Source organism: Choloepus didactylus, chromosome 7 (genome assembly GCF_015220235.1).
Source record: "Choloepus didactylus isolate mChoDid1 chromosome 7, mChoDid1.pri, whole genome shotgun sequence".
In the NCBI taxonomy this organism is placed as follows: Eukaryota; Metazoa; Chordata; class Mammalia; order Pilosa; family Megalonychidae; genus Choloepus; species Choloepus didactylus.
The window spans coordinates 16630495-16644002 of record NC_051313.1 but is presented as its reverse complement, the minus strand read 5'-3'; the positions used below and the strand labels follow the sequence as shown (position 1 = coordinate 16644002).

The 13508-nt window shown below is 40.4% G+C and overlaps 1 protein-coding gene across 4 annotated transcripts in view; it reads left to right on the top strand.

The window, feature by feature from the left end:
- The window catches only part of AKAP7 (A-kinase anchoring protein 7), a 166182-nt gene extending 156173 nt beyond the window's left edge, over window positions 1-10009 (top strand). For 3 of the 4 annotated variants that reach the window (XM_037842762.1, XM_037842765.1, XM_037842766.1), the window contains exon 8: window positions 9473-10009. In XM_037842762.1, the coding sequence (XP_037698690.1) occupies window positions 9473-9675 (203 nt within the window). In that variant the 3' untranslated portion in view covers window positions 9676-10009. Of the gene's footprint in view, window positions 1-8610 lie in introns of all 4 variants that reach the window. The other variant, XM_037842764.1, reaches the window with a different exon arrangement.
- The last annotated feature ends 3499 nt before the right edge of the window (window positions 10010-13508 follow it).

Below are 13508 nucleotides of genomic sequence, written 5' to 3'. Positions count from 1 at the left end.
TTCTGGTGGGCATCTAGCTGAGAGAGTTATCTAAAGTTCCTGTGACAGTCCTTAAATCTGTATGATTTGAGGGGACTGTGTACTCTTGTTTGGTTTACCCACACTTGGGTATTCCATCATTGCTTTGGTTGGTAGGGACAGGCTCAGGGGTGGCCTGGTCTGGCCTGGAGAGAAGCTGTGGTCCTACCTCCATAGGGACATGTTGATAAGAGATGTCAAGGATCCCTCCTAGGGATCCTTCCTGGGATCTGGAGGAGCCAAGCACTGCTCTTCTGGAATTGTGCCGGTTCTCCCAGGAAACACTCCCCTCTTCTTGCTTATGGCTATTCTCTTCCCGAATAATAACCAGGAAAGGTACTTGATCACCTTAACTAGTAACACTGTCATTTACTTGATTGGTTTTCACAGAAATGTTGCTACCATCTTCTTTATATGTATCTCCTTGTCATGTTTGAAGGGGAGTATCTTGGGGACCTTGGAAGGGTATCCTCATGCTCTTTCCTCTTGGGGTTCCTGCTGATATTTGTTCCATGAAATGAAGATGGACTTCTCTTAAGGGCATATTTTTCAGGGAAGAGGGCTTCGTACCCCTGCATGTGGACATGGACAAGGCCAGATGACTTCATGCAGTTATCAGTCAGATCTTCCATGAGTTTCTCCAGGTTTTTTCCACTTGAATCCTATTTTTCTATGAAAGTGGACCTGTTTCTGCAGTATCCATTCATCATGAACTGTTCCAGGACCAAGTAAGAAATAATTTCTTCCTTACTGTGGTTTTCTGGCTGCAGCCACAAGTGAAATATCTTACAGGGTCTTTTTAGTTCTTGCCTTGCAAATGAGCCGTTGTTTTGATGTAATCTGGACTGAGGGCCCTGGAACCCAGAAGTCCTCTCTCAGTCCTTGGGTGGGTTCAAACTCTAGATTGTCTAACTGAGGATCACTCCTGGATGGTCAGGTTTAAGGGAGGTTCTGAGATCTAAAGCCTTGCTTAGCAAGATATCTGAGAGAGACTCAACCATGAGGATTCAGGCTTGACTGACTTATATCCCTAGGGATCTTGTTTACAACTGGGGCAAGCTTAAAGATTGCAAGCTCTTTCTGGGTTGACCTTCTGAACTGGGTTTTCCCAGGCTGAATACTGATCAGTGAATCACTTGATTTCTGCACTGGGTTCATCTGGTTTTATTATCTTTATTATTTCCTACCTTCTGCTTAATTTGTTCCTTTATTCCTATGTTCTAAATGTGGCAACTTTGATAACTGATTTTCAGATCTCTCTATTTTCTAATATAGGTATTTAATGGCATAAATTTCCTGTGAAGTACAGCTTTGGCTGCGTTCCACAAATTTGATATTATGTTTTCATTTTCATTCAGTTTAAATTATTTTCTAATTTCTCTTTTAATTTCTTGTTTGAGCCATGGATTATTTAGAAATGTACTGTTTAATAATCTTCTGTTATTGATTTTTAAATTTGATTTCCTTGCATGATTTCCATAATTTTTAATTTATTGAGACTTGTTTTATGGCCGAGAATATGATCTACCTGATGTTGAGTGGAGTGTTCTATAATTGTCAGTTAGGTGAATTGGTTGCTTGCATAGTTCACATTTTTACTGAAGTTCTCTCTCTTTGTTCTATCAGTTATTAGAAGGGGTCTATGAAATCTCAAACTATAATTGTGGATTGTCTGTATTTCCTTCCAGTTCTATCAGTTTTGCTTCATATACTTTGAAGCTCTTGTGATTAGGTGCATACATTTTTAGGATTTTTATATCTCTTGATGAATTGACCTCTTTATCATTATATAATATGCCTCTTTATTATTTTTATTATTTTTTTATGAAATATATTTAGTCTGATAAATATAGCTAATACTTTTGATTAGTATTAGCAAGATATATCTTTTTCCATCCTCTTACCTTTAAACTTTCTGAATGTTTGTATTTGAAGTGGAGTTAATTGTAGGCAGTGTATTCAATTCTTATTTTTTTAATCCAAACTACTGCTATTTTTTACTGGTATGCTTAAACCATTTATATTTTATGTGATTATCTATCCATCTTGCTGATTGTTTTCTCTTTTTCCCCATCACCTCTTTTCTTTTCTTTTCCTGCCTTCTTTTGTATTAAGAAATTTTATGATTCCATTTAATCTCCATTATTTGCTTGTTAGCTATGCCTCTTTTTTTTTTTTTTTTTTTTTTAATTTTAGTGGTTGCTCTAGGGTTTTAAAATAAACATCCTTAGGATGGTGTGCCTTCAAATAATGTTATGCCACTTTACATTTAATATAAGAACCCTACAACAATTATTTCCATTTCCCTCCTCCTAGCATTTATGCTATTATTGTCATGCATTTTATTTCACATATTTTATAAACCCCATTCAAAAACATTTATTTTTTAAGGAGATTAAGAATTTTTTTAAAGTATTTTATTTTTACCTACGTATTTGCAATTTTGTGTTCTCCACTTGCCTTTGTGTAGATCCAAATTTCCATTCAGTGCCATTTTTCTTCTGCCTGAAATTTTTCTTGTAAAGTTCCCTGCTGAAAGTTAATTCACTCAGCCTTTGTATATCTAAGTGTGTTTGTGTGTGTGTGTGTATAGCTTTGGTATTGGGCAAGAGTTGGGGAGCTTTACTTACAGGAACTCATATTTCCTGGGGTGTTGCAGCTAATACTTTTGGCAGACAAGGCTCTAAGGCCAGTGTCAGTTAAAGTATGCTCTTGGGGTGTGATTCCTGACCTGTCCCTCCTAGATGAGCTGCAGGAGGGGTGCATGGAAGCTGAGGGTACCCCTCCTCCCTCTTAATATCTCCTAGTCTCTATTTAGAGTCTCTCTTTAGCTAGGTGGGTGAAAGAAAAGGTATGCTCAATTAGAAAAAAGAAAATAACCCTTTTAAGAAGGACACAATTACACTGCAGGAACAGGAAGGGCAGAGTGGAGCAAGTGATGGGATGGTGTTTAGGAAGCCTTTGCTCAGATACCAAATGAGGTTTTTGATAGTTGAGTGTTGCGTGAGTGAGAACTTTTACTGTGGTTGCATTAAAAGTCTTTTTCTTAGCCTTGCATTCCTTTGAACATTTTTTTGCATAATTTCTTCTTGTCAGAACAAATAGACACCTAGTATTGGGAATAGATGGGGGGTGGTGTTGTCTTCTGGAGCCCTTCGTGTGACATCAATTAAGCAGTTTTGGTTCCTGTCACATAAGACCAGCTGAACCACATTATTTCTGACCTTTGATTATCCTAGTATGTGTAAAATACTCTTGCTACCACAGAAGAGTTCTTATTTTCTGTTTTTTTACCTACAAAAAGAAATTTTATCCCTGCTCTGGTTTGTTAGCAAAGATCTCAGGCAATAGAAAGAAATACAGAATCACAGATATAAACCATGAATTAATGATACTGTGACTCTGACAGAGAGGGGATTGCTTACTTGAAGCCTGTTGAAATGTCTCCTAAGTCTGTTCCTTTAGGAACATTGCTGTGTTTGAGGGGCTTAAAAGAATTTTTCCTCCCCTTTCTTTTATATTCTTAGTATTATCCTAAGAAATTTTTTAAATTTTATTTATCAAAAAATTAAAAAACAATGGTAAAAAAAGATATTTCAAAGAAAACCAGAACAGAGTAATAAGAAAAACAAATAACCTAAAATAACTACATTGCTTTCAACATGCTCCTACCCTACCTACCCCAAGAAAATAAACAAACTATAACCCAACAAAGGAATAAGAAAAACAAAAACCTGAAATAACTACATTGCTTCCAACATGTTCCTACAATACCCCCCAAAAATTAACAAACCATAGTCATTCCTGAGCATTCCCATAACATTAAATTTACCCTCCATAACTTACCTGTTCTTAATTAGATTATCATCCCCCCTTCACTATTTGCTGTCTATCGCTAGGTCCCCTACATGCTACAATATAAACCATTTATTTTACATTTTTCACAGAGTTCACATTAGTGGTAACATATAATATCTTTCTTTTTGTGTCTGACTTATTTCACTAAGCATTATGTCTTCAAGGTTCATCCATGTTGTCATATGTTTCACAACCTTGTTCCTTCTTACTGCCACTAAGAAATTGATCAAGGATTTTCTTGGCGGGGGGAGGCGGGAAGCATTTCTAAAATAACAATTTCAGACAAAGGTTAATCTGTCATTTTACTAGGTACGATATTAAGTAACCTACATAGACCAAGAAAGATTTTCTTTTTTTAAATCAAGAGTTGACCTGGCTACCATTACAGTGAATGCATTCATCTATCTTAGAGATCACTACTTATTCATGTACTGAGCAGAACGAAAATACAGAATGACTTTAACTTCAGGTCCTTTTTTTTTTTTTATTAGAGAAGTTGTAGATTTACAGAAAAATCATGCATAAAATACAGAGTTCCCTTATACCACCCTATTATTAACACTTTGCTGTAGTGTAATAACATTTGTTACATCATGAAAGAACATTTTTATAATTGTACTACCAACTGTAGACTATCATTTACAATAAGAACCACTATTTGTGTTGTATAGCCCTATAGCAGCTTTTTTTTAAAAAATGTATTCTAGTAACATATAAACAACATAGTAACATATAAACAATGTATTCTAGTAACATACAAAAACTTAAAATTTTCTCTTTTAACTACATGTAAATATATAATTCAGTGATATTAATTTCATTCACAATGTGGTGATGGTTGATGGACACTTGGGTTGCTTCCATCTTTTGGCAATAGTGAATTATGCCACTATGAACATCAGTGTGCAGGTGTCTGTTCTAGTTCCTGCTTTCAGTTCTTTGAAGTATATACCTAGAAGAGGGATGTTGGGTCATATGGCAATTCTGTACTTAATTTTCTGAGGAACTGCAAAACTGTCTTCAGTTAGGCTCTACTAAGTCTTCTAGCAGCACAAATGAGGCCCCTCAGAAGGAAGAGCCGTGTTTTTGAATCTCCTCATCCTGCAGGGCTCTGTGATGAGTTTTGCATAGGCTCCTCCCTGGACCAACATTGGTGGCCCGATGATGCTCTGGGGAAATTATAAGGGGAGGCTGGAATCCATTTCAGATCTGGAAGATTATTATGAATTTGGGGTTTTTTTTGTTGGTTGGTTAGTTAATGAGTCATTATAGGTAGTTAATATTTTTTCCCATAGGCTGAATATTTTGTCATATCGACCAGGTTCTTTTAGCAAAGTGGATGGAGATTTTTCACGTACATATTTCGATTATTCTGGCATTCTCTGCTCTTGTTTAATGTGTAAATTTATGGCCATGGTATGCTAACCTTATAAGAAGATAGTTAAATGTTTAAAATGCTGCCACTGCCTGCAAGGACCTTTAGTGAACAGTTTACTCTAACAAGTATTTATTGAGCTTTCATTGTGTTTGGTAAACTGTGTATTCCGGTTTGCTAGAGCTACTGTTAAGAAAAATACGAGAAATGGCTTTTATAAAGGGGCTTTATTAGGTTACAAGTTTATAGTTCTAAGGCCATAGAAGTGTCTGAACTAAGGTATCAACAAGAGGATACCTTCACTGAAGGAAGGTCAAATGGCATCCGGAACAACTTTGTTAGCTGGGAAGGCACGTGGCTGGCGTCTGCTGGTCCTTTGCTCCTGGGTTGCATTTCAAAATGGCTTTCTCCAGAATGTCTCTGGGCTTCTGTCTCTCTTAGCTTTTCTCAGCTCTCTGCTTGGTTCTCCTGGGGCATTTCTCTCGAAGCATCTGAGTCCTCTCTTAGCTTCTCCAGGGCAAACTCTGGACTTCATCTCTTAACTTAGCATCTCCAAACGTCCTTCTGTCTGCATCTCCAAGCATCTGTTTTGGTTCTTGAGCTCTCTTTAGTACTCCAGTGAACTAATCAAGTACTCCAAGAACTAATTAAGTACTCCAGTGAACTAATCAAGACCTATCCCATTCAGGATAGGCAGGGTCCACAACTCCATGGAAATAATTTAATCAGAGGTCTCACCCACAGTTGGGTGAGTCACATCTCCACAGGAAAACCCAATCAAAAGGTTCCACCCAACAAGATTGGATTAAAAAATCATGGCTCTTTTGGGGTCCATAACAGTTCCAAACCGGCACACTGTGCCTTGCATTGGCAGAGCAGGAGATAATGGAGGAGCCTAAGACAGTTTCTGTACGTAAGACTGCATCTTCATCAGAGCAGACCCCGAGTCAGTAGTGGTTGAATAAATGCATTAAAGATAATAATTGCAGTTTGTATAAGTTAAGAATACCAGTGAGGCTTTTTGTTCACTGCTGTAGACTAGAAGGGTTCCAAGCATATAGTTACTGGAATCCAGTGGCAGCTCATCACTTCCAGCTGGGTTAGACAGGGAAGGCTTCATGGAATGGGTGGAATTTTAATTGGTGAGATGGAGGGCGGGCAGTCCAGAAATAGAGAATGGTGTGCAGGCTCCTAAGGAAATGTTGGAAGCTGACGGTGGAGGTGTGGCAGTGGTGGGTGATCAGACTGGAAAGGCAAATTTTGTATTACCTGGGAAGACAAGCTCAAGTTTTCCTGTAGAGACAGTGGAGAGTCAGAGGAATGTTTTGGATATATTAAGCTAGGAGTGTTCTACCAGATGCATTGAGGAAGGTAGAAATTGTGAAGGGCACACAGATGAGGCTTTTGGTGATTACTTCAGTTAATGAGGAAAAGGAAGGAGTCAAAGATGGCGACAATCTCATGTTGAGCTTGGCTAACAGGAAAAGCATAAACAGATACAGGAAAGTCAGAGGGAAAAAAATGAGCTTTTTGTGGGAATATTTTTGTGTTTTGAATCTTGTAATGTTTCTGGACACTTAATATGGATGTATAGGAGTCACAGAATATTAGACCTGAGAGGGATTTTGAGTTACTAATCATACTCAAACACAACCCTGTTATCTTACCAGTGGGAAAGCTGGCAAGTTCAGGGGGACCCCCAGGAGCTCATTCTCTGGCCTGAAGGCAGAGCAGACGTGGAGTGGCAGATGTAGAGAGTCAGTCCCAGTGTTTTGAAGGGCACTGAGAACTAGTCCTTTATTTGCAGTTTGATTTTCCCTTTGAAATTTGAACATCCATTATACAAAAATAGTTCCAGGAAATTGTGTTTGGAGATACCATCTAGGCAGTATAAAGATTGAGATAAAATCCTTTCAGTGTTAGGCAATATACACATTTGTTCTTTCTAATAAAAACAGTCTTAGCTTGCCCCCAAGTGTGATATTAGTAATGGATCTCTTTATCTTTCTTTTAATAATATCCTGACATCTTTATGTTTAGTGAGTTCTATAGAGAAGTCACTAAGTTGAAACTTACTCAATTCTAAACACATTTTGTGCTGCAAATGCTATAATCTGGGACTTTGGGTTTGAGGTCTGTGCCTTATTGCCACCTTTGAAGGGAAAGCAGTTGCTGAATTTCCCCACTTTTGGCGTCTCCAGATTTGTCTTTAATCCGTATCATCCTCTGCTTGTCCTGTTAGGGATGTGGCTGGGAACAATGGTGGGGACTGTGAGCAGAATTGTCCTGGCTATGTGTTCATGGAGGTGGGGGACTCAGAAGGAGGGTTGGGGCTCACCCTTGGCGTTTATGCTTTTCTCCTTCAGTCTCTGTTACACATGAGCCTAGAAAATAATGCCCGCCTTCCAGCTCACATCCTGCCCAGAGCCAGGGCAGCAGGTGCAGCACCTGGCCTTTGTCTCCTGGAGCCTGTGGGTGGTATTCCAGGACTGAACTGTGCTAGTGCCTGAGCCCCCTCACCACTTCTCTGCCTCCAGTCACCTGCCTTCCTGGGCCCACAGCTCAACGGAAGGAATGGGGGGCTGAGCGGGCAAGGGGAAGAGCCCCTCTGTTCTTTTCCCCTTTTAAGGGTGATGAAGCAGGTGCCTGGGAAATGAGTAGCAGGTGGAGAGATGCAGACCAGCAAAATGAAAAATGGAATAATTAACCTTGATCATCATTAGCGGGGAAGTGAAATGGCCATAAAATACTCACATCTGGTAATTTAGTATCATAATTCTGACTTTTCCTTGAATAATTTCCTATTTCTTAAATTCCAGCAGTAGCACTGAAATTCAAAAGAATAGCCGTTATATAAACTTATTTTAAACCAGTTAGCAGCAGTAGTAGCTGCCTGTGTCATTCCGGGAGTGCTGTGAGTTTAATAGCAGCCAACCTCCAGGCCAGGCATTTAACAGTAAGAGGTCCTACGCAGGTAGACTCCACGGGAATACTGACCACCTGTATTTGGTAGTGAAGAAGAAGCAGCAGAAACAGATGTAAATTAACCAGTTCTCATGCCTGAGGCTCCGGGTGGTGGGCATTGCCTTGGCCCAGGGAAGAATAAAAATTCCCAGTAGGAATGGGAAGCTTCTAGCATTGCTAGGTGGTGTTCCAGCCTAAATACTCAAAGAATAGGGAGGCTCCTGCTTCTGCAAATTCCAAATGAAAAGCCAGCCCGCTGTTTTTGGACGTATAGGCCCGACTGAGGAGACTGAAGGACGCTTGCTCTTTTAAGCTGACTGCACTGCCGGCCCCGCGTGCCGCGTTGCCATGGCAATATGAGATCAGTGACCTTTCTTCTCTGTTGTGGAATGTAGGTGAAAAGAGCGGAGGTGAGCCCGATGATGCTGAGCTGGTGAGGCTCAGTAAGAGGCTGGTGGAGAACGCGGTGCTCAAGGCCGTGCAGCAGTATCTGGAAGAAACACAGAACAAAAACAAGCCAGGGGACGGAGGCTCGGTGAGAACGGAAGAGGCCGAAAGGAATGGCCAGGGCGGTGACAGCGACAGCCCGTGAGCCTGGCCTGCAGCCCCCGCCGCCTGCGAGAGGCACCCCTGCTTCCGTCTGCCAAGGCCCCTGGCTCCCCCGAGCCGTTGGAGTGTCTCCGGTTGAATCTGGGGTGAATGCCTAGAACTTCCAAGATAGATGGGTTTGCATTTCTGAGACGCAACAGAAGAGAAATGGAGCACTGGGACTAACAGAGGAAATTAATTGATGGAAGAAGAATGAGTGGCCCGGTGTCACCTCCCCTCAGCCCTTAGGGAGCTCTTGCTGTCACAGGGGTAGAGACACGGTTGTGCTTCATGGACTCGATCCAGACCGCGGAGCAGGCCATGTCCTGCTACTTTTATTGCCCAGCTGGGCACTGTGACTCCTTTACCCGAGGCCTCACAAGTGCTACATTTAAAATAACCACTGTTGAAGTTAGTGTCTCTGCAGTCACGATATGCAGTGTCTCATGTTTGTCCTAGGTGTGCTGTGGCTATGCAGTGATCTTTATTCACAGTAAATGGTATTTCATGTAAATGACATTTTTTGGTGAAATGCAACCTTTTCTATAAAATGCAGGCAACATTCTAAAGATTTTTCTTTCAACCCTGTTTTGATAAGTCATTGTGCCATATTTTAATGTTTTTCATGGGCATTTGTATGTAAAACATTATATAATTTTTTTCCCTTAGGCAAGGAACCTATTGGAATCCAGTACTTAATTAATGAAGCTTTGCATCGAGAAAGGATGAGACTGAAGTCCAAAGTGAGAGAGATAAAGGAACTTTTATTAAAGCCTGAGACTCAGGCCAAAATTAGGAGGGAGCTTTTTGAAGGAAGACTCCTCGACAGCGACCACGCCAATGAGGTTGATGTCAGCCCGATGCTGGCCTGAGCTCTGCATTGCTAGTGTGCTTGCTAACAGTTCATGAAATCTGTTTGGCTCATTAAGCAGGGCCTTGGTGATTACAGAGGGGTGTGCTCATAGTGTCTGCATAATAGCAGGCTTATACCCATTAAGGAATTACCCATTCCTTTCCAGAGAAAACGGCATCTGCCCTATTCATTTTTGAGCTAACCCTGCATTTCAAAATGTTGGGTCTTTGTAATATTGAAAGTTATTTTATAGAAAGAGCTTCTTGATTAGCCATCATGAGACATTCTTTGGGTTCTTGCAGATAAAAAATACAGACTCTGAAAAATCATTTATAGACAAAAAAAAAAGAATACAGTATTTTAAGGTTACTTGCCACCTGTTGGCATGATTTTTTTTTTGGTCATTGTTAAATGAAAAGAAGCAGTGTCCAAACATGTCTAGGTCTAGTGTTATTTTTAACAGGAAGTGTGAATGTTTCTTCAGCATTAGTACTTGAATGCACATTTAAAAGTGTAATTATTGCAATCACTGTGTAAGAATGTTTTACAATATTCATTTGTATTATTTTGCACTGATCAAAATGTAGTTTGCTTTTTTATTTGTTAAATGAATAAATGTTTGGGATTTTTCTTTTCTACTTTTCTGAAGATAAGCCCTAGGTCTTACCTTTTCCCTTACAATCTGAATTTATTTGCACTGGTTCATTTTTAAAGAAAATTCCTGAAAAATGTGCCCCCCCCCGCCCTGATGATTATGATAACAGGTTTTTCTATAGTTGTAAAATTGCTACTACTAATAGATCATGATGGGAAAATTATTTGGAGATCAAATATGAAATCATTTCAAATATAAAATCCTGTTTATTGATGGATTTTGGCTATTTTTTCACTGGGTAAATTATATTACATTTATTTATAAGTGAGTTAAGCATTTTCATGCCTCTGAATAAATATATTGTTTTCCCTTTGTTGCCTTTCTACATTTTTCTTCTCACTCTTGGAAGTTGTTGGATCTGTGTTGTATTATGAAGTAGTAGATAGGAGTTTGGAACATTTCAGAGCTTCTTCACCTTTGTGTTCCAGTCCTTCATGCTAACATAGTACAGTTGTCAAATCAGCTAAGGACAAGTGTGGTAGATATTTTGGTTTTAGATTTTTAAAGCATTTCAGATCTGTCTCCACAGAGAATGCTCCTCGGAGAATTAACAACCAAACAGTGAATCCAAAGGAAACCTAAATAGCATCTCATAAGCTGATGAGGAGTCACTGAAGTGACATCAGTAGCAAAGATGAAGGGAACAGGTCCAGATGCAGAACCTGGAGGGGACTTACTGTGGAAATGCCTTTCAGTGGCAGAGGGCTTGGAGAGCTCATCCTTTAGTCCACTCTGCAGGTGGGAAGCAAAGATGCTTTGGGCCTCATTTTGCAAATGAGGAAACAGACTTGGGGTGAGACCACACTACCTTTGGGATCCGGGCCTGAGCTGGAACCAGAGCTCCATCTCTAGGTTCCAGTTTTTCCCATCCGATTATCGAAGTTAACAATAATTCAGGAGAGTCAGCACTTCTCAGCATATATCTATAAATACATTTATCCTCAAGAGCTAGCCCAATCCATCTGAACCACTAAAAAAGTTAAGACAGCACACTTTTTGCAATCTGGGGTTACATATCTTAACAGTTGCTTTAGTCAAGAATCATAGTTCCCATTTGTTAAATAGGCTCTAGGTCCCAGGCCGTGTGCTGGCTGATTTAGGCACATTGTTACAATGACCCTGCTAGAAAGTTATTAGACCACTTTACAGATTAGGAATCTGGGGCTCTAAATGGTTGTGTGGTCCAAGGTCATAAAGCTGACAAATGGTAGAACCAGATTTAAACTTGGGTCTGTCTGATTTCAAAGCTGAGAGACCCTCTTTTCACAATCCAACACTTCCTCTCTCAACCAAGTACAGTTCATTTCACGAGTTAAGGATGCGCGACAAAGGGGTAGGCACTTTCTTTTGATTAGACCAGCTCCCTTGCAGCCCTGAAGTTACTCTGGACCCTGATAGCCATCAGCTGATGTGATAGAACTGGGAAAAAAGAAACAACAAACCCAGGTACTTAATTTAGGGATTAAGGATTCTGATCCCTATCAATAAAATCTTTATTTGAGTAGGTTTCTGAAGACAATGGGAGGTATAAAACAAACTTTCTTCATGGTTCCATTGTTTTTTAATAATTCAATTTTATTGAGATATATTCACATACCATGCAGTCAGTCATACAAGGTGTACAATCGGTTGTTCACAGTACCACCATATAGTTGTGCATCCATCACCAAAATTAATTTTTGAACATTTTCATTACCACATACACAAAAGTAATAATAAAAATTAAAGTGAAAAAGAACAATTAAAGTAAAAAAGAGCACTGAGTGCTTTTTTTTTGCCCCCATTTTTCTACTTATCCATTCATGTTTCCATTTTTAAAACTGAATATGATACTGGTTGGCAAACATCTGTTTGGGATTTGAGCTATTAAAAATGACTTTTCCCCCACATTTATCAGATTCAGAGAATTATTGCTCACTGAGTCTCACGGCTGGAGTGTGTCATCCTACAATGGGCCTGCCTGCTGTGTAGACCTCTGGCAGGAGGGCTGTATGGCCAGTGAGAGAGCACTCTCAGGACAGGAGGCTGCTGACGGGGCTCCACCCTGACGTGTGATCTGAGTAATTCAAGTCACTTTTCTGAGCCTCAGTTTACAAATCTGTAATTTGAAAGAGTTTAGCCCTGTGATTTGAGAGATGCCTTAGTTTCTTCTGGGGTTGCCATAACTAAGTACCATAAACTGGGTGGTTTAAAACAACAGGCATTTTTTGTGTCACGGTTCTGGAGACCCGAATTCCAGAATCAAGGTGTCGGCAGGGCTGTGCTCCTTCTGAAGTCTCTAGGGAAGAAACCTTCCTCGCCACCTGCTAGCCTCTGGCCACCCTGGTGTTCCTTTTGGCACCCCTTGGCTTGTAGATGCACCTGCCTCAATCTTCACGCGGCGTTTTCGCCTGCGACTGTCTGCGTCTGCTCCCTTTCTATGGGGACACCAGTCATATTGGACCAAGGCCTACCCTACTCCAGTGGGACCTCATTTTAACTAATTCCACCTGCAGTGACCCTGCTTCCAAATAATGTCACATTCGCAGGTACCTGGGTCGGGACTTGAACGTACCTTTTTTTTGGAGGACACAATTAAATCCTTAACCTCAGTAATGTCTGAAGATCCTAGGCTAGTTCTCTTAGGACCATCCCAGAATGCCCCCTGTGCCAGTGCCATCTCCCAGCCAGCCCCTTGGGTGTGCGGGCTTCTTATTCAGGCCTCACTTGGGCATTGGTTGGCAACATGAGGCTTAGAATTCTAGAGGACTTTCCATTCTGTTCTACATGTGCTGCTTGTCAGCTTCATGTAGGGAGGGAGACCCCACTGGCATGTATTCACGTTTATAACTAAATTCCCCCAGTTTTGGATATCACTCACGAGCAAAATAGATCCTATGTGACTATTTCAAGGGAGGTCAAACTAATATTTTCACAGCAGGACCTCACCATTAGCTCTGAACTTGGTCCCACTTACAGAATCTTAGATGTGGTATCAATCCACTGCCTCATGAAGGCTAACTAGAGGCCTTTGAAATTACTAGATTGACTTCTAGAGTGTACTTAAGATCCACACTATTCACTGGAAAGCCCCGGATGTGCCTCCACGCAGTCATCCCAGCAGCCAGCTGCTCCACAAGGAAGTGATTTCAGGCACCTGTACTCTCTCACAGATGCATAACCAGCCACCTCCTTAGGTGACAAATTCAGAATTTATT